We start from the raw sequence: 21,187 nt of genomic DNA on the forward strand, positions 1-21,187 counted from the left end.
CAGGCGGATGCCCAAAGGAGGCTGTGACCCTGTGGGAAAGCCCACGCTAGAGCAGGCGCCTGGCAGGAGCTGTGGCCCCATGGGGAGAGGAGCCCATGCTGGAGCAGGTTTGCTGGCAGGACTTGTGACCATGTCGGGGACCCACACTGGAACAGTGTTCCTGAAGGACTGCACCCCGTAGAAGGGACCCATGCTTGGAAGGGACCCCATGCTAGAGCCAGGGAAGAGTGTGAGGAGTCCTCCCCGTGAGGAGAGAGGGGCGACAGAGACAACATGGGATGAACTGACCACAACCCCCATTCCCCATCCCCCTGTGAAGCGCGGGGAGAGTAGGTAGAGAATTTGGGCATAAAGTTAAGCCTGGGAAGAAAGGAGGGGTGGGGGGAAGGTGCTTTAAGATTTGGATTTGTTTCTCATTATCCTACTCTGATTTGAATGGTAATAAATTTAACTAATTTCCCCAAGGTGAGTCTGTTTTGCCTGTGATGGTAATTGGTGAACGATCTTTACCTCAACCCATGAGTCTTTTGTTATACTTTCTCTCCCCTGTCCAGTGCAGAGGAGGAGTGATAGAGCAGCTTTGCTGGGCCCCTGGTGTCCAGCCAGGGTCAACCCACCACAGCTCTGTAGGGCTACCCTTGAAGCCAGTCCTGCATTTAGGAACGCACTCAGCAGCACCGGTACACACCAATACTGCTCTACCAGGGAAGTAAGGAATCCCAGTTCACGGCTCCTCCAGGAGGAGGCATGCTTACCTGTGTTACCAAAATACCAAGGCTTCACCCTGTCCCTAGGGTCATAGCAGCAGCCTCGCTCTTCACAGTCTCCCTGGCTGATAGGCAAGGAGGCACACAGCAGCCGGTCTTGGCTGAGGACAGCAGAACAGACACCACTGCTTGGAGCATCCAGGGCTGGAAGAAACAGCAGGAGTTTGCAGCTAAGGCACAAGGAGCAGGGGGGTAAAGACACAGAGGACACTGCTGGCAGATGTCTTGGTGACTCTGCATGCAAATCGAGGGAAGTTAGACTCAAGTGAGGGTGAAACACACAGCCTGGAGCTGGCACGGAAGCCTGCTTAGAAGGGACCTGCATTCCCTGGAACAGAGACTCCCCCTGAAGCCACGCACAAGAGACTAGACTGTATGGGATCTGTCAAGATAAAGTATTCTGGATCAACTCTGGTAGTTTGGAAAAATCATTGTACCCAGTCTCCAGCTCAGTCCCTGAACTTGCAGGGATCGATGCAGTCAGAACATGTCTAGGAGACATAAGGAACATTCACCTGCTGACCCTGCAGAGGAGGCACAAGCCCTCAGCAAGTTGGTGGCTCTTCTGTCTGAAACCCTTCTCCAGGGAGTCTTCTGCACAGCAGTAAGTCCCTCTGCCCAGCCCCAGACCGACTAGGAACAGACATCCAAAAGGAAGGGCACTCATCACCACAAGATACAAGCGGGACTTCCTAATGAGCTGTCAGTCTTACCAGGAAGGTCCACAGGGCACCTGAACAGCTTCTCTTCATGAAGAGCCTTTTGTCCAGCATCGTCTGTTCCTTCAAGCCCAACCAGCATGAGGTAATTGCCATCCTAGGGGAGAGCCACACCAGTCAGGGCAGCCAGAGCAGCAGTAGCCACAGTCCCAGCAGAACCCCTAAGGTCACTCACCCATTCAAAGACATAACAGCCAGTATAGGAGACCAATACTTTCCTGGAGCCATCTGGAGTCCCAGATACCAAGAGCCCACACTCAGAGTCATTCTGCAGAACGTGTGCCTCCCCCTCGGTATCTAGGGAAAGAGGAGACAGCAGCAGAGGTTTCAGCATCCCACGTTGAAGACGGGGTCCGCTACAATCCTACCCTTCTGTAGGAAAAAAGGCCCTAGCCAGTATCAGGGTCTGGGCCAGCAGGGGTGTGTGAGGGAAGAGCCAAGACCCAGCAGCCAAGACCATCTAGATCTAGGCACAGCACGCCACCAAAGCCCGTGACTGCTAGGTCATACAAACAGCCCCCTGGTTACACAAGATGCACTGAAGCCGTTAGACAACACTTCACATCAAAACCTGCCCCTTTCTCCTCATTCCAGGCATACACCTGCACTGTGCCAAAATACAGCAGTAAGAAAGCCTCTTGACACCACCCTCACTTACCCCAAGTAGTCAGCACAAAGGAAGCATTCCCTTCCCAGCCTGGAGGTAAGGTGAACTGCAGGCTTTCTTGGCCACAAACCAGCAGGGTGGGATCAGAAAAAACACTACCCTGAGCCCCCACAACCCAAACAAGGGGACCAAGAAAGCCCCAGAAGAGCACAGCTCCAAATGCAGCCCTAGACTGCCCTGCAACACCCATCCTGCTCTCTTGCTAAGGACCATAAAGCAGCTGCTCTTAGCCTAGCCTTTTAAATTGCAGAGCCAGCTGGGACCAGAAATTCCCAAAGTGTCCAGGTGGACCCAGCCCAGCAGTTTAACACCTTCCATTGCTCTCACCTGGCTCTGAACCCAGCGCAATCTGCTTGCACCCTTTGAAGGTGTGCAAGCAGGAGCTGCGCTTATGTCAAGAGACGAGCCTGCATTCATATCACTAAGCTGAGAGGAACTCCTCTGTGCAATTTACTGTCCAGCCCCAGGAGGGTCTTCAAACCCTTTTTTCTCACCCCGAGTTCTTCCCGCTGCTGGCCTATGCAGGAGATCCACCAGCTTTTCCCCATGTACCCTACTGCTGCTCTAATTGCTCATTACATGGCATGAGTGCAAGAAGCTGCGTGACAACGCTCTTTTGCTCTTTTAAAGGAGCCGCCGCTTCAAATGCCGGACATGGGGGTGCCAACATAGAAGCACAGAAATAGCCCTCCACATGAAATCTGTGGAAAACTATGGCGCTCGGGCAGGCTTTGCACACCTAAAAGGAGGTGATTCCCCTTAAACGGTCCTGGCTGTGGACTACAGCCCCGTTTGCAGTCCAGGGCTGTTCCGGGCATGGCTGCTAGGTGGCAGGACCATGTGCTCTGTGGGACGCCCACCCCCAAAGGCTGGCCAAGTGGGCTGACAGGATGGGCCTGAGACACAGGTAAGGGGAGCCTCTGTAATCCCAGAGAAAGCCTCTGCCTGCCAGCACCCATCGCCTGCCTGTACCTGCAGCGTGTCTCACGTAGAGCCTTCTCTCTCCCTCGCCACACATCAGGCTACAGCACCCACACTGAGTAAAAGCCTTATTTCCATATGGGAAGGCCATCTTTCCATACAGATGTTTCTGTATTCATGCAATGGAGGCGTGGATGTCTTCACGCTGCTGCAGGGGTGGCACGCACATAGTTGGTGCGTGCATTTTTGTGCCCTGCTTTTAGCAGCAGCAGCGCTGGCATAGCCTGTGCCGCCGTGTTCTTTTGTAATCTGCTTATTTCTTTGGGACTAGATCATCCCTAGATCGTCTAATCTTGACCCTTAATAACGCACTGCCGTTGGTAGCCACCCACACTCCTGCTCTCAGCAGACCCTCCGGACGGCTGCCCAGCCCCACGCAGCAGGCAGCGTGCCCACCCCTCCAGCCAGCCCTCAGCAGCAGGCATGGGTCGTAGCTGAGTCCAAGGGAGGTGTTTCCTTTGCTCTTCCACCTTAGCCCACAGCTCATTGCTCCTCTACAGCAGCACAGGATGCCGTGATCCCAGCCGGCCAGCCAGGTGAAGAACGTCACTGTGCCTGCCTGCCCTGCGCGCTGCTTCTTTCATGTACCAGCCAGGAGAGCTGTTCCACAAAGTACAAGACCTTTTCCGCTGCTCTGCCCGGCAGAGACTGAAGCAAATGGATCTCGACAGGCTGCCTGCGTGGCTGCTGTTTGAGCCGCGCTCACGAACCAAATGGGCTTGTCCCAGCGCCTGCCTGGGCACCGGGCAGCCACAGTGGAGAGGAACCTGGGGAAAACATTTGGACTTTGGCAGGGAGGGAGGCTTCATCTCTGTAGAAGCTTGTGCCAGGACAGCTTGCCCAAATCTCACAGCCACTGCGTGACTGCTGAATGTGTCACTTCACTGCATTATCTGCTGATAAATGGGTAAAAAATAACAAATAAATGAAGCACTTTGGAGCTACAGAGATAGCTTTCATTACACTTCAACCCACCAATACTTTGTTTATGCTCATAGGAAAAATTATCTACAGGTACGTGAAGAATAACTCTCTGTGAAACAACACTGGGAACGCTGTAGATCCCCCAGGCAATACCTGTGCTGAGAACGGTTTCAGGTAAGTGCCCTTTCCTAATTTCGACGTGCAGACGCTTGACAGCTGTGTTGGAGGACGTGGAGATGGGAGGTGATGAAAATGAGCCTGAAATTCACGGAAACGAGATGCTTTGTTCAGAAGAAGTTGGGATAGGCAGCGGAAAGCAGCTTGGCTGAGAGGAAACAGGCAGGTCTCTCTTCCTCGCAAATCTCTTCCTCATCCATTTAATAGTTCTCACGCAGTACAGTGACCCAGCTGTAAGCACCAATTTAGCTAGCACTCAAGACCACCACAAACAGGACGATGCAGAAGATGAAGGTAGGGCAGGCAAAAAATCTCTGTAGGCCACTAGCCTGAAGCTGACCCCAGCAAGCTAAAATCTTCCTGGGATATCCATCAGGAGAATCCTCTCCTCCTAACAATTTTGAGCCTGGAGACTGGGACAGACATAGCGGCAGTGTAGGAGTAGCCCTGGCTGTAGAAAGCTCTCTAGAGCTTCTGTGGAAAGAAAAGTAAGTATTAAGCACCACCACAAAGAAGTGCTGGAAAGAGGCGTAGAAAACGCCCTGCGCATTGTGGGAGCGCCTCTGACGAGATCGCTGTGTCTGGCTTGTACTGTGCACCATATGTGGCACAAACTGGCAGTGCATGGAGGAGAGACTCGGTCAAAACAATCCTCCACAGAAGGTGAACAGTATTTGCCGACAGCAGGGACATCCACACCAAGCTTCCCGGGGATGAGGGGTGCTGGCAGCACAGTGGGCAGGAGAGGCATTTTGCAGTGCCACCTTCTGAATCAAGGTCCAAAAAGAGAAGGCTCAGGCAGTAAGCCTTCTACACAACCATGGCAGTTTTCCTTCAAGCTTGTGCTTTAGTTTAGAAAAAAAGAGAAAAAGCTACAACGCTGGCAGCCTTTTCTTTGACTATCCCCAATATGTGCCTCCAATTAACTTAAAACCAAAGCTCCTGGTGAAGATGGAGAGGAGGGCATTTCAGCCTGGCCTTCCTGGACTTTCACGTGAACGGAGAGGACAGACCAGTCCTGCCTACTCTTAGCATCTGCAAACAGAAGTGAGTACTCGGAAAACCCTGGAATACTACTGTGACATGAAAAGGTCTGTGTTTTCCCACAGGGACAGGTCTGAGTGACTAGTCTTATGTGTTTTCCTCCCTTGTAAACCCCCAGTGTGTCTGCCAGGGCGGTGGGAATATCTGGAATATAATGATTTTATTCTGACAAAAATGAGAAAGCTTGAAAGTATTCCCAGTTCCAGGGCTCTTGCCCAAAGTGTGTCTCAAACTGTGAGGTAGAGCTAGGAAGTAAGCCCTCGTCCCCAGGATCAATGGCACTTTACAGGGAAGGTGGCAAGGCAATGAACTCAGGCAGCAGAGAGACCTCCTGTAGCCATGTAAACTCCCATGAACTCCGCTTTCACCCAGAGCGACATGAACTCCCATGAACTGCCCTGGCAACATCTGAGCCGATGCAGAGGAGTTCACGTCAGCGGATAAGCAACTAGCCCAAACTTGTTGGCAATTCAGTTTTTCCACCAAAGTATCAAGTACAGGTCTTTAAGAAGTGAAATGACATTTAAAAAGAACAGCTAGCAAATTATTGCACCAATGCAAGAGAGCAAGGATGACGTAAGAACTTACGGGGAAGCTGCAGAAACTTTTGCAAAACTTCGCTAGCTCCTCTGAGTGAAGGGGAAACTCACGCTAACACGCTGCAGCACAGCAAACCCAGCACACTCCAACCAAGCACCTGGTTCACCCAGGCCCCTCGCTGATTCCCACCAAGTCCCATGTCCCCTATCCTCGCAACACCTTCCGCTCAGTGGGATGAGTCCTGTCTGCCTGCAGAAGTGTCGCAGCTCAGGAAAGACAGAGGGATATGGCCAGACTGAGCGAGCTGAGCACAGGCAGTGCCACAGCCCTGAGGGTCCTTTCTACCCGCCGTTGCCACTGCTGTTGGGACCTCGCAGGTACACAGCCCCAGAGTGGGCAGGAAGCCTCCCCAGCTCTTTTTGAAGCCCTTGCAACACACCAGACATGCTCTGCAGTCTCCCAGAGCACCTCTGGCCCTTCCAGGGGAGCAGTTCCTCATGTTGGAGTCAGACAACAACTAAACAGGGAACTCGTACGTGCCAGCTTCTAGCAGTAGCTTGGGTGCGCTGCTTGGGTCATTGCAAGTGCAAGGAGTAGTGGCCAGGTTGCACTGACCTATACCCAGCCTCTCACAAGCGCACCTCTGGCTCAGCTTGGGAAGCCATTGCCCAGAGACCCTCTGGCATTGCCCAGAGACCCTCTCAAGAGACCCATCTCAAGATTTCTCTCTTCTCTACCTGCTTCTCTCACCCTTTCCTCTAGGAGACCTCAAAGAGGTCAGAGTCCCAAGGTCTAGTCCCCTTTTCTTATGTCTTTTTCTTATCTCTCCTGGCAAATCCTTTCTCATCTATTGTGATGTCTGGAGACCTTTCTGCCCTTGCCAGACGGATATTTTATACTTTCCCCTCCTGTGAGGCCAGACATCTCTAGGGAGAGAGACCGAGGCAATTGCTGTGCATTGAGGAGAACACGTCAGTATGTTCTTTGGCACATCACACGCAGTGCGAACTCCACTGATAATGTCAGGAAGACTTCAGGAACAAGCAAGGATGGCTCACCCCACTGAGAGCTTGTACGATTAATACCAAAGAACAGAAAATGCAAATAGCACTGAAGTACTTCCGAGATACTCTCGTGACAGTGAATTTCCAGGAGCGCCTGAGTCGAAGAGTGTGCCCCTAGTATGATCTCTTTAATAATAAACTTTAGATGAAACAAAACAAGTTTTATGAACACATTGTAAATTTCTTAACCTCAGTTGGCCTCTGCAATTGTTTGAGATAAGGTGTGTCTTTGATGGCCAATTAACACTGAGAGAAGTCCTAGTTTCATAACACAGGGCAGTCAAACAAATGATTGACTACTAATATTGACTGACTCAGCCACGTGATCCAAAACCTGCTGTTGAGGTAACATAGCTAGCATAGCTAACATAGCCCTTCGGTATATAGACTCGGGCTCCGGCAGCCAGAGTCACTCCCTCCTGAGCCACAGAAGCAAATGGAGCTCCTGGGAGCAGCCACTGTTGTCCTCCTGGTTTGCATTGCTTGCCTGCTCTCCATCACAGCATGGAGAGGGAGGTCTGGAAAGGGGAAGATGCCTCCGGGACCAGCTCCCCTTCCCATCCTAGGTAACTTGCTGCAGGTGAAACCAAAGGACTTGGCCACAACCCTCCAGAAGGTGAGGCCACTTTCTTCTTCTCTCTTACTTTCTTCTGTGGGCAAGAAGTGTGTGGGACCTGTGCGTGGGGACAGTCTGTGACCATAGCTTGATAAGCAGCTATCCCAGAGGAGCAGAAAAGCCATGAGGATCTCAGCTGCTCCCCCGCACTGCTGTTGTCATTGTTGCACAGGGCCTGATAGCTGGGAACCCTCCACACCTATATTTATCAGGAGAGGACGAAAACTTGACGTTGCTGGTCTGTGAGGCTGCACTGCCTGCCGTGGGATGCAGCAGCAAGGCCACTTTTCAACTCCTCCTCCCGCTCTGCTCCATGGCCATCTTCTGTCTTGCATTTTGACAGCTCAGTGAAGAGTATGGACCAGTGTTCACAGTGCACCTGGGCTCTGACCCAGTGGTGGTGCTGCACGGACATGATGTGGTGAAAGAAGCCTTGGTTGATCGCGCGGACGAGTTTGCTGCCAGAGGACGCATGCCAATAGGAGACAAGGCGAACAAAGGATTAGGTATGTTTGCTGAGTGAGCTCCTTCTGAGGAGAAGGCAAGGGCTGAGCATTCATTTGGCAGATCAGGGCTGGAATGTACCATGCAGGAGGGAGGACTCTGGGGAGTGGGTGGGTCCTACCTGGAGAAGGGAAGGCAGAGTGGGCTGTAATTGCTGCCTTTCATCACCCAAAGCGGGTAGTAGAGAAATGGAGTCAGATTGATCTCAGTGATGTGCAGTGAAAGGGCAAGCGGCAACAGCCCCCAGTTGCAGCGAGGGGAATTATGTGCAGATACGAGCGATGAATTGTTCACAAGGAGGTTGGGCATGTGGTGGAGAAGGCCAAAAGCAGGCAGGTGGACTACAGTACCTCCATAGAGTGTCTCCAAACCACAGTACTCTATGACACTACCGTGACAGTGCTCTCCCAGGGACAGGATTCGCTCTCACTGTGAGCCTCTGTTCATCTCACACTCAGCACACCCAAGCCAGGTCTTTGCTCTTCCTTCTTCCTCTGCAGGGATTATTTTTAGCAACAACCAGGAGTGGTTACAAGTCCGTCGGTTTGCTCTCAGCACTCTGCGCAACTTTGGAATGGGGAAGAGGAGCATTGAAGAGAGGATCCAGGAGGAATCTGAGCACTTGCTAGAAGAGATCAACAAAACAAAGGGTATGCTACAGTTTCAATATGGCTTATGTTTGCAAGAAAAAGGACTGTATTAAGGGAGACCCATGTCTTTAGCATAGAATAGAATTAGCACGTGCTTTGTCCATGCACCAGCTGCCCCTCGTTACAGAGCAGTAAATAATTCCGTGATCACATACTGTTCTTTTTGGGGACCCTTCTGTGTCGTTCAGAGACTCTGTTCTGGTATTTCCACTAACAACCAGAGCCCAGGTTACCCACAGTAGCCATGAGTAGCCATAGTTGGTTTTCTTTATGGTTTGTAACTTTTCTGAAATCCCAGGAACGCCTTTTGACCCAACCTTCACGCTGAGCTGTGCTGTCTCCAACATCATATGCTCCATTGTCTTTGGGAGACGATATGACTATAAAGACAAGAAGTTCCTGGCCCTGATGAATAACATGAACAACATCTTTGAGATGATGAACTCCTACTGGGGACAGGTACAATCCAGTAGGCATTTTAGTGTGTCAGCATTCTCCTAGGGGAGCAGGGAGCCTTCCTCCCAGTGAAGTCCCATCTCAGTTTTCTAAGTAGGACCCCGTCAGTGCTCTGCTGCACAGGAGGGAATTCATTCAAGAGCAAGACGCACCCTCACCAATGGAGAGATGAGGGTGCTTCCCCCTAGTCCTGACACCCTTCTTCTCCGCCTAAGGTTCCTACCACTAAGCAAGCCCCTACTGCCCTGTCAGACTGCCCAGCCTCACCGCCCTTCTGCTTGTCTCAGTTGAGAGGGTTGTGAACTTCCTAGGCTTTTTGGTAATATCAAAGGATGGGGCAATGGTCATGCTAGGGACCCTCCTGTTTCTTTCTTTCCAGCTCTACCAGATGTTCTCAAATATCCTGGATTACTTGCCTGGCCCACACAACAAAATATTCACAGAATTTGATGCTTTAAAAGCCTTTGTGGCAGAGGAGGTGAAGATACACCAAGCCACCCTAGATCCCAGCTCCCCTCAGGATTTCATTGATTGCTTCCTCACCAAAATGCAGGAGGTAAGGAGACAGCGTACAGCCCCAGCTCATCCCCAACACACCTACACTGAGCCCCTTCCCTCTCCTAAGTAACACAGACATTGGGACGATCCCTTCCCAGGCAGCTAGGCTGTGCAGTGGGAAGGCACCAGCAATACCCCAGATATTGCCTGTGCTAGAGCTTATAGCTCTGGGTCTGCACACTCACCAGCCCCTACCTGCACCGCTCTGGCGTTGAGCTTACTGCACAAAGATAGCATTGCAATGTCCCAGGTGGCTGCTTCAGCTTAGCAGAGAAATGCAAGAGCTCTAGGTGAGAAAGAAGGCCTGGGATGACACAAGAAAGGGCCACTTTTCTCAGCCCAGCCAGAGAAACAGCCCAGCCTTTTCCCTAGGAGAAAGAGCACCCCAATTCCAGTTTCCACATGAAGAACCTGATAACCAGCACCTTCGACTTGTTCATTGCCGGGACTGAGACAACTAGCACGACTGTAAGATATGGGCTTCTGCTTCTTCTCAAATACCCGAAGATACAAGGTACCAGTCTGTGACCTCTTCCTCTCTAGCTGTTCCCCTGGGCTGGGCACGCGTCTAGCACCACATCCTTCTCCCAACTTTTCTCCTCTCTCTCGCACATTTTACCCAAATGGGCAAAGTCCTTGCACTGTCATTCCCCAGGGTAGGTATTAGAAACCCCTCAGCTTCACTGGCATCATCATCAGCTGCACTCCCTTCACAGCCAAGGACTTGACTGTGTGTCTTTACCGCCCAGTACTCCTATTTAGTCAAGTCACTGGGAGGACATTCTTTGCATGGGCCGCAGTGGAACTGTGTTCTAGTCAACACCAAAACCAACATCAGTGCTCCTGTCATCTGTGATGTGTGATTTGTGGGCAGCTTAGGGCAACCTGTTTAGGTAGGTTTGGTTTTATTTACCCATTTTATGGTTTGTGCTTCTCATGACAGAGAAAGTTCAAGAAGAGATTGACCGGGTAGTAGGACGATCACGAAAACCTTGCGTGGCTGACCGGACCCAGATGCCCTACACAGATGCGGTGGTCCATGAAATCCAGCGCTTCATCTCCCTCGTCCCCCTGAGTGTCCCTCGCGCTGTGACCAAAGACCTCTGCTTCAGAGAGTATGTCATTCCCAAGGTTAGTGGGCAAGGTCCCTCAAGTTCAGCAGCACTTTTGCTCTTAGGCTGGCAGTTACAAGCCAGAAGCTAGACGTGCAGTGGCCTGACCTAGTATCACCCAGCCCTTCAGGAAGGTGTTATCCTCAGGCTCCTGTAGCTCACTTGCAGCCCCTTGCTGCCACTCCGTGGGCCAAGACTGGAACAGTAGCTCTGCCCAACACCTTTGCTCACTTGCTCCGCAGCTTTATCCATCTGCAGAAACACGGTGGTTCACAAAAAAACCAGAGCAGTGACTCCTCACACAAAAGGCAGCAAAGCCATGGAACTGCTCACCACCCTCCAGGAGAGCCTGTGCACATGCTTGCAAGCAAAGTCAGTTGGTGGTTATTGAGCACAGAAAACCCCAGAGCCACAAAGTGCTGAAGACTACGTTTGCAATCAAGGGAACGAGCAAAACCTCTTTGCCTGTTTTTACACACTTCTTGAGGCAGTCACTGCTGGCCATTGCCAGAGGCAGGCTGATGGGCTACAGCAACCCATGGCCTGGCCTGTCGCAGCAGCGCTCGTTGCTCTTCTGGCTGACTGTGTACAGCAGGGGAACAGCAGCACACAGGCTGTTGGCATTTTAATTTTCAGCTGTCTGTGTAAAATCAAAAGGCAGGACCCAGGGACCTGCTCAGCTTCTAGCAGATGGCTCTTGTGTCATCACTGTCGGATTACTTATCTCACACCCCCGCCAATGGCTGGTCAGGAAGAGGGAAGGAAGAGGACTGTGGCAGAAGAAATTTGTCAGGAGAGGGGAAAGCAACCTTTTGCTTTTCGGGGCTCACAGAAAAGAAGGAACATCTACAAGTTCATTATGGTGAAACACTGAGAAAGAGGAAGAATTAGGTGGGGTGTCCCCAGACGACTAGAGCAAAGTGAGGATAAATGGTCTGAAAGTGAGAGGGAGCATTCAGGAAGATCAGCCAACAATTGTCCCTGCTGTCCCATCTAGCAGGGTCTCCCTAAAGCTGCCTGCCCAAAGGCAAGGTCCCCAAAAGGAAACCAAAGGCACTAGTAGGACTGTGCTGGGATGCTCAGTCTTAACTTGGCAGGCAGTCGGATTAAGTGACCTAACTCACCTCCCCTTCACATTCTGCTCTTCTCCTTGTGTTATCTCAGGGCACCACAATCTTTCCTGTCCTCACTTCTGTCCTCCACGACAGTAAAGAGTTTCCAAACCCAAATGAGTTCAACCCTGGACACTTCTTGAACGAGAACGGCACCTTTAGGAAGAGCGAGTTCTTCATGCCCTTCTCAGCAGGTAAAGCACTGGCTTTCTCTCTCTTCCTCTCCCTGTCGCCGTCGTCCTCCTCCTCTGGGGACCATTCTGCCTTTCCCTATAACACACACAATCCCTCTTCCCAGCGTGGTCCCACCGGTGCTTCCATAGGGCTCACTGCTCTCTGGATAACCCCTCCCTGCTGCTCCATTCCCCAGCTGCACCTCCCATCGTGTTCAGGCCTGGAGGCTTCTCAAACCTCCTACTGGGAGTTGCCGATGTAATGATGTGAATGGGATCTATTGACGCTTTCTAAAAAACCTGTCACCTTCTGACACAACCACCGAAGTCATCCTTAACCATCCTCTCTTTCCGTGGTAGTTGCACTTTTCCCAGCACCTCTTACGTACCTCTCGGGCTACACGCAACCACTCACCTAACAATAGCCCCTACCCTCTGTTTTCTCATCTGTGCTTCATGTGCCCTTACTCTCTCTCACCTTGACCTCTGTGACGTCCCCTCTATGCTCAAGACTTCTGCTCTTGTTCTTCCTTCACACACCCAACCAAACTGCCAACAGTGGGCGTCCATCTTTCTCCAACAAACTATTCTCTTGCAAACGTCCTTAGTAATCCCGACAGTCGTCTCACTGCTGGAGCTGTATCTGGTAAATAAAGCTGCCTAACATACCTGCTTAGTACAAACTCTTGTCTACTTGGCAACACCTGTCGAGCACTATTTGCTGTTTTCACTTCCAGGGAAGCGAGTATGCCCCGGAGAGAGCCTGGCACGCATGGAGATATTCCTACTCATGGCCATCATCTTGCAGAACTTTACCTTGAAGCCTGTCGTTGACCCCCAGGAACTCAGCATAACCCCAACACTGAGTGGGACAGCCAACGTACCTCCTGCCTACCAGCTCTGTGCTGTCCCCCGCTAAAAAGCACAGAAACTCTTTCCACGGTATCCTGAGCCTGGCTACTCCTTTTACATCTCCCTTACTAAAACCAATGGCAGAAGCATTGGCGCACCTCCCTAAGGCTTCCAGGAAGACAGCCCAAACACAGGTGCACAGAGTAGGCACCTTCAAAGCCTCCTGGAACTGCTCTACCACATCCCAGGGAGGCCCTGGGTGACACTGCAGCCTGTTGCACTGATGCTCTCTCCGTGGGCTCCTTGAGCGCAGTGGCTGCATCAAATAGCTGATTTTCTCACACACACCGCTCCCATGGCTGCCCACGACCTGCTTCTCCTGCAGCATGTGTCCCACCAAGAGCAGCATGCTTTGCAGATGGTTAGCGCTGCACGTGCGTACATTAATGACCCAATAAAGAAAAATCTTTTTATGATTATTTGAGCCATTATTTCCTTTGGGTTGGGGCAGCACCCCATCTGCTGCTCCACTGCAGGGTAGATCTGCAGCACCTGTGCCCAGTGCCCTGTGGGAAGGGCTGTCCCTCCCGGGGCAAGGGTTCTGCTTGCTTGAGCCACTGGACATGGTGCTGCTGCCTGCAGGGAGCCCCTGGGCAGTGGCAGCACACCACCAGCCAGGATGCCTCATGGTGTGGGAGGAGAAGGGGCCCCTGCAGCCTGGGGGCTATCAGCAGCTCTATCTGCTGTTCTTGGGGCTACCGATCCTGCTGTTCACAGCTGGATGTAAGATAGCTGCAGCATCCCTCCTGGAGGAGAACACTCTCCCCTCAGTTCAGAGGCTGAAGCTCCAGCTGCCTTCACCCCCTCAATGGGACCTCTGGCTGGTCCAGGGCGCTCCTCTCATTTCTCAGGCACTCTACAGTCCAGCCTTTCCACAAGCTGGGAGCACCTGCCCTATGGCTCCTCTCTGTCCTTCTCCTACCATCTCCCCCAGGCCTTCTGTTGTCCTCGAGGACAGCCCTGCCTGTCACTGCGGCCACGCAGGACCCCCACGCGAATCAAGATAGGGCTGCTGAGGAGATCGTTTCTGTGGAGGGTGTCTCCTGCCTGAATCACACTCCCGTCCCACCTCCCAGCTGAAATGCCAAGGTACAGAGGAGAGAACAGTGTGAGTGAGAGGCCATGGTGGGTAAGGAACAGCTGAGAATGACGGGAAGTTGCCATCACAGGGGGTAAGTTCTGCAGCTGGAGTTATATTCTCTTCCCACTTTTCTTGGGCATATCACTTCATCTCCCTTATGGTCTGGACTCCTTCTGCTAAATGAAAAGAGTGCATCCCTGTCTTTGCAGGCTGTTGGGAGAAGCTCAGGCACCTGAGCCATGGGGACTGCAAACAACTCTCTGGCTGCTCTTTTCTACCATCAGAATCACTGCGAGGATTTAGATGTTATTTATTAAAATGAATGAACTTAAGTTTAGGAGGACAGCAAAACCAACTCTCCCAGAGACCTTGGGTATTCCAGGGGAATCTCATTTAGCTTCTGCATCTCAGAGGCATCATTGCAAACAAGTTCTTCCCCTCTCCAAAGTCTCTTTTGTCCTGTCCTCCGTAGAATTTCATGTACGCACAAAGAGAAAACTCTCTTCTTCATAAACTGCAACCGCGTGACCCCTGGTGTCCAGGAAAAGGATCGTGTCTGTTATCTCTAGTCCCAGCCCCTACTCGGTGCTTTTCCTTCAGTGACAGGGTGGATGGTTTTCATAAACGGATTCCACCACAGGTGGCTCTCCTCTGGGCTTATTTGTCCTCGCGGGCTTTGCTTGTGTTTGGATGTCTGGTTTGCAGTGCTTGTCTTGATCTTCATTTACGTAGGTATTTCTTATCCCCTGCATCATGTTCATATAAAAGTCCTAGAGGTAAAACATAATTTCTGTGATGGTAGTCACAAGGTACTTGGAGACCTTGTGAGTACTGCAGAGAATACAATATGCAGCATTTTCCACCTCTCTTTGGAAATGTTTGGTGGTATTTTGAGTAAAATATCATATTTGCTCACATTCCAGGTTCATCCCTCCTTCTCCCTCAAGAAGGAAAGCAAGGTGGCAAGGTGTTGGTAGCAGGGGGGCTATAGGGGTGGCTCCTGTGAGAAGCTGCTAGAAGCTTCCCCTACATCCAATAGAGCCAATGCCAGCTGGCTCCAAGATGGACCCGCCAGTAGCCAAGGTCGAGCCCATCAGTGACGGTGGTAGCACCTCTGGGATAACATATTTAAGAAGGGGGAAAAAAACAGCCCAGCAACTGCAGCTGGAGAGAGGAGTGAGAATATGTGAGAGAAACAGCTCTGCAGATGCCAAGGTCAGTGAAGGAGGAGGGGAGGAGGTGCTCCAGGCGCTGTAGCAGGGATTCCCCTGCAGCCCGTGGTGAAGACCATGGTGAGGCAGGCTGTCGCCCTTGCAGACCATGAAGGTTCATGGTGGAGCAGATATCCACCTGCGGCCCGTGGAAGACCCCACGCTGGAGCAGGCGGATGCCCAAAGGAGGCTGTGACCCTGTGGGAAAGCCCACGCTAGAGCAGGCGCCTGGCAGGAGCTGTGGCCCCATGGGGAGAGGAGCCCATGCTGGAGCAGGTTTGCTGGCAGGACTTGTGACCATGTCGGGGACCCACACTGGAACAGTGTTCCTGAAGGACTGCACCCCGTAGAAGGGACCCATGCTTGGAAGGGACCCCATGCTAGAGCTGGGGAAGAGTGTGAGGAGTCCTCCCCATGAGGAGAGAGGGGCGACAGAGACAACATGGGATGAACTGACCACAACCCCCATTCCCCATCCCCCTGTGAAGCGCGGGGAGAGTAGGTAGAGAATTTGGGCATAAAGTTAAGCCTGGGAAGAAAGGAGGGGTTGAGGGAGGTGCTTTAAGATTTGGATTTGTTTCTCATTATCCTACTCTGATTTGAATGGTAATAAATTTAACTAATTTCCCCAAGGTGAGTCTGTTTTGCCTGTGATGGTAATTAGTGAATGATCTTTACCTCAACCCATGAGTCTTTTGTTATACTTTCTCTCCCCTGTCCAGTGCAGAGGGGGAGTGATAGAGCAGCTTTGCTGGGCCCCTGGTGTCCAGCCAGGGTCAACCCACCACAGCTCTGTAGGGCTACCCTTGAAGCCAGTCCTGCATTTAGGAACACACTCAGCAGCACGTGTGTTATGTTGAGAATCAGTTAATAGATGACTTACGTCTGGACATCTGGGAGGGGATGATCCATATTTATGTTCATTTTCATATTCATGTTCTTCCTGCCCATTGGGATGTTGGTTCGTCTGAAGCAATGAACAGAGCAGTGACAAACAACATCTAGCTACAATTGACAAACAACTGCATGAGAAGCACAGAGCAGTGAGAAAACGTTCTGTTACTAAACAGCTCCAGAACTTGGGACGTACTCAGGGACAAATAACCACACAAGGGATAATATTGGGGATAATACCCAACATATTCTAAGCTGGATGCCAAAAGACTCTTCAATTTGGAACTATCACAGGGCCCACTTGATGCCTGCCCATGCGAATGGTCTTGCAGAGGGGAAACCTCAGTGCCCGAGTATTGCCTTTATTAGAACATCTAAAATCTGTTTGGTCTTTTAACACAGGGCAAAAACCTCACTTTCACATTTACATCCAGAAAAAATAGAGGTGATGTTAACCAACAACAACTACAAGGAAATCATCTCCCTCAGTACTGCTACACCTTCCTGTCTAAAGTGAGGAAATAAAGATCTATGCAAGTACCAGAGGTGGTTAAAAACATCCGTAAAGTGGCAGGGGAAGGAAAGGGCCCTGTTAAGTAGAACTGTCAACGTCTGGCTGCCAGAATGCGTCATGGCATTCTTCCTCCATAGGCAGGTTGACTGTGTCTTTGGTGATGTGGGCGAGGAAGGAAGTGTGCTGCTACAGAAACTCTACCCCAGCCCTGGGGAGGTAGGCAGAGCACGAAGACCCACCCCATGGGCTGCAACAGTGGAAACAAAGGTGACCAGGCTAAACATACTATGAAACACCTTGGCAGCATTTCCGGAGCTAAGTAACACCTTTTTGGAGTGAGAGGATCCCTAAATGAATGGTTTCCTATGGGACATGACAGAGAAATCCACTGAAGAACAGTGGTGATAGTTTGGGTTTTTTTAAATTTCCTGCTAGTTAACAGACCACTTAGCACTGCCCCTTCAGTATTTTCACATGAATTTCTCTTTTATCTTTATGAACCTTCAACTCCCAGGCTGAGGTCCAGACTTTGAGAGTCAGAGCAGAGACACTTTTGAGTGCCAAGAGATGTGGTCCTGAACTTCCTGAGAGCTGCAGAGGATGTTGAATCAAGTTTCTGATGCGGAGACCTAAGCTTGGAAGTAGCAAGGCACCCACGAGATGGAAGGTAGTCACCTGATTCCAGCTGTAGTTCTTCCACTGGCGAACATAGACCACTGCCAAGATGACTAAAAGGACCAAGGCCAGAACACTGGGTATCGCTGCTGCCACTTCAACCACCCAGGGCTCATACTAACTTACAAAGAAAGACAGTCAGGTCAAATGCATGCAGTGTGATCCTTTAACTCTGTGCTTAGTAGCCGAGCAAGTGGCTATCATACAACAGCAAGAAAACCCAATGTGAGGAATAAAACTGCAACCCTGGATCAAAACAGTGGCATCCAGCCCAGCTGTACTGCATACTGGGATGGATAGGGGAAGCAGAGATTTGATTTCAGAGGGAAAACATTCCAAATAATCAACTGCATCAAATAACGAAACAAACTCTTACCCCAGAAGAATGATCTGCCTGGACAGTTGTTTTTCCAGTTGTATGTGCAGAAGTCTAGGAATAAGATGGTTATAGAACACGTACAAAAAAATGTTTCACATAAAGCAAGCAAGGAGAGAGGCTGAGTGAGGAGTTGCAAGACTCCAACAGTGTGTGGCCAGTAACACAGGGAGCACCCAGCTGCGCCCTGAGGCCGTGGCCTCTACTCGCTAGTTGTAAGCAAGAACACAAACTCTGATTCATCCAAAAATGGGTTTGACCGAATGGAAGGAATATATGGGTTTTTTTCTCAAAAAGGGGCTTGAGGCTGAAAAAAAAAGCATATACAAAGCATATAGAAGAGATAAGCACAAATATATGCCAGAGAAAGCTGGATTCAGAAGGTAAAGCAGCACAAAGGGGAGCAGGAAGCCTCAAGAAAAGATGTGCTTTTGCAACATTCTACTCTCTGTCCTTGCCATGATGCTGGGGGCAGCTGCCTGTGTGACCTTGCCCAGAGGATCTATCACTACCTTGGCTTGCAGATGCAAGGCATGCAGTGCTGGGCACTGGCAAACCTGGTGTAGCCGAAACCAAAACCCTCTGGCTTTTTACAGGCATTGCAAAATGTCACATTCAGGTCCAAATGACAAGGCAGCTCCAGCAAGGAGGAAGTTCATCACACAGGCAGTGATGACGGCAGGTGCCTCGCTTGTTACTGAAAGATGTTTGCATGCCCATGATTTTTTGTGGGAAAAGAGAGGAACCCCATGTCTCTTAGCAAAAAATTGACAGTGACACATATCTTAATTGAGTGGCAGGACATGTAAAGGACCCTCTGGTAACTGCTGCGATGGCTAACAGCCTACACCCCTCGTCACCCCCTCTCTCACTGGGAGAGAACAGAAATTAAGTCTGAAATGACATTCACATTCCCTTTGGTGAAAGGAGCAGGAAGAAAGTTCAGCTGCATTACACGCTTAGCAAAGTCACCTCTAGATGGATTTTCTCATTTCTAAATAAACAGAAAAACAGGCACAAATACCTGTACACAGATTCCTGTTGTGTACTTTAAGCATCTCACCTGTCTTTACTGCTACAATACAATGTCAGCAGCAGTAGGACAGTCTGTCAGACGATCCGCATCAACACTCACCCATAAAAGCTGCAATTTCTCTTCCACCACCCCCCAGCTCCTACAGATAACACCATGGCGAGTAGTCAGTTGATCTTCATCCTATGCAGTGTACTTACTGAATTTACAGCTGTGTTGTAAAACGGCAAGAAAGATGTTGTTTCCTCCTGCAGAGAAAGAAAATAAATAAAATCAAGAAACCCAGAACTGAGCATTAGCAGTTGGTAGATGCCACTGTCCAGGTGAAGGATTGGGGAGGGGAGCTTCTGAAGTGACTGGAAATGATGGCATGAGAATATACTCATTTGAGCTGAACAGGGAAGTCATGCTAGTTACTCCAGAGAAAACAAAACCCATGCCATGCTATTGATGAAAGTGATATGAGGAAACATGAACTGGTTTGCCTAAATTGTTTATACCATGCAGGACCTCTGAGTAGTCTAGGTCTTATCATTTAACACATTTACCCTGACAGGTCCCCAGTGAGAAATCGTAATGCTGTTTAACCCCACTATGGCTTAGGAGATGAAGTACAGTGAGGGCTTGTAAAACAGCAAGGACTTGGACCTGCAGCCTTTAAGCGCCAAACTAATGACATGTGCCTGCTCCTGTTGATTCAATGACAGCTGAAAATGATAGAAACACATTTACTCCTTCCTGAATAAATTGTTTCCACACATAGGAAGGAAGGTATTCCAAAGAGTCCCTGCTAGATGCGTTGTCCGTCTGTCAGCTGAGATATAGAGACTCTGCCATCTGGGAGGAACACAGAAAGTGGCTTGGAGACAGCTGAAAGCTGCTCTTAATCTCCTTCACTGGTGCATCTCTACTGCTGGAAGCAATACTGGGTCCACCCCATGGTGAGCTCTGTGGGCAGCTGGGGCTGCCTGTTGGAATCAGTGCTAGTGACAGTGTGGGAATGGTACTGCAGAGAAGCTCAGCTTCAGAGGGGGGTTATCAGGTCAAGCAGTGCAGGAGCCTCTCCTACAGTCCAGGGGCAAGCAGTATGCACAGCTATATAAAACAGTTCTTTTAAGCTCTTAGATTCAGTGTTATTCCTGAACTCCAGCCAGTCCCAGAAACAGGTAAGAATTAAATAAACTGGAGTGAAAGAGCAAAAGTGATGAGGTCTCTGGAAGGTGACAGGAAAAGGCTGGAAGAGCTTTGCTTTGCATCCACAAAAAGCCAGTAGAGAGGAAGCTGGCAGAGAGTTGTCCTTTTTTTGACTGCGTGAAGCTCTGCTGCCATGCACTGAGGAGGGCCTGGCTACTTCACAACAAGGAGGTCAACGCAGTGAAAGTTTGCCAATGAAAGTCTGGATACTGCAGGTTATGGAGAAGAAAGACTCAAAATGCATGCAAGCTATGAGAGATGTGGCTCAGCCTAAGTCCTACAGTCTGGGAGCAGGGCACACCACTGAGTGCTGAGGACCATAATCCACAGAAAAGTCAAAGAGGGGATGAAATTACTGAAAGATCCAGGATTTACCCTCCCATTACACACACCATCTGGAGGCCTGTTTAGAAGTATGGCCTTTATACACAAGCTGTGGGCATTGTTACACTGGAAGCGTAACCTCTGAACAGCTTAGCTTATGGGACCACAGACGTGGTGAAATGCCTCTGAGTGTGCAGACACAGCTAGCAATGGGTCACCGAGCGAAAAAGATCTCTTTCAAACTCCTTAGAGGTGCAGGTATTGCTGCACTGAGGCTGCCAGCTGGGAATGAAATATAGCAGTGACATTTCTCACCCAAATTTTCTACTGTGCCTTCCTTGAACTTACTGAAACACACCTTTGCAAACAGCTGACCTGTTAACGTTTGAGCTTGGATTTTCATATCTGCCTCTTCTCAGAAGCTGTAAATCTATTTTATTTCCTCCTTCTTGGTTAAAGACAGGGCACTTAATGGACTTCACTATTATTTCTAGGATTGTGCATACAGGTTAAGTGAAGGCTTGACTAGAAGGATCCACCTAAGTAATGTATTTACATATGGTCATCACCTTTCTGTGCTCAAGTTATCTGTGAAACTATTTGTGTGTGCAACTGACTATTTACAAATGTAAGCTGCCATCTAGGAACAGGTCTATTACTCACAATAACCTGGTTGGTAGGCCTTAATTTGAGTAGAAATGTTTTTCCTAGTTTATTCGATCGCAGTTCCAGGCCAGGATTAAATACGTAGTTTCTTGAGGTGGGACACTGGCAGACAGACTGTATAAGTAAGGCCTTATTTAAAGGAAACGCCTGGTTCTGCACTTAAATCTCTACCAGGTGACTTGCAGGGCACTGGGTATTTGTGCTCTCTTCTGACTGCCTTTAATTACAAAATGCAGGATTTGG

At 50.2% G+C, this 21,187-nt stretch overlaps 2 protein-coding genes across 6 annotated transcripts in view; one reads left to right on the forward strand and one right to left on the reverse strand.

The window, feature by feature from the left end:
• Window positions 1–1,533: 1,533 nt before the first annotated feature.
• Window positions 1,534–21,187, reverse strand: part of TLL2 (tolloid like 2) — a 125,483-nt gene continuing 105,829 nt past the window's right edge. Inside the window, exons 22-25 of one of the 5 annotated variants that reach the window (XR_008467058.1) lie at window positions 16,152–19,008; window positions 14,426–14,827; window positions 1,662–1,783; window positions 1,534–1,583 (exon numbers count right to left, since the gene is read on the reverse strand). Coding sequence is in view for 1 of the 5 variants with exons in the window: in XM_054206081.1 (XP_054062056.1) it covers window positions 18,928–19,008 (81 nt within the window). In the remaining 4 variants the exon portion in view is untranslated. Of the gene's footprint in view, window positions 1,784–13,162; window positions 14,828–15,929; window positions 19,009–21,187 lie in introns of those variants that run through there. The other 4 variants (XR_008467059.1, XR_008467060.1, XR_008467057.1 and 1 more) reach the window with 4 other exon arrangements.
• LOC128911351 (cytochrome P450 2C9-like) lies at window positions 7,275–13,387 on the forward strand. The gene is made up of 9 exons (XM_054206089.1): window positions 7,275–7,499; window positions 7,843–8,005; window positions 8,504–8,653; window positions 8,952–9,112; window positions 9,489–9,665; window positions 10,040–10,181; window positions 10,611–10,798; window positions 11,944–12,085; window positions 12,802–13,387. The coding sequence occupies exons 1-9, from the start codon at window positions 7,320–7,322 to the stop codon at window positions 12,981–12,983; spliced, it is 1,485 nt and encodes a 494-aa protein (XP_054062064.1). The 5' UTR covers window positions 7,275–7,319; the 3' UTR covers window positions 12,984–13,387.

The sequence above is a fragment of the Rissa tridactyla genome, chromosome 6, assembly GCF_028500815.1.
Source record: "Rissa tridactyla isolate bRisTri1 chromosome 6, bRisTri1.patW.cur.20221130, whole genome shotgun sequence".
Taxonomy (NCBI): Eukaryota; Metazoa; Chordata; class Aves; order Charadriiformes; family Laridae; genus Rissa; species Rissa tridactyla.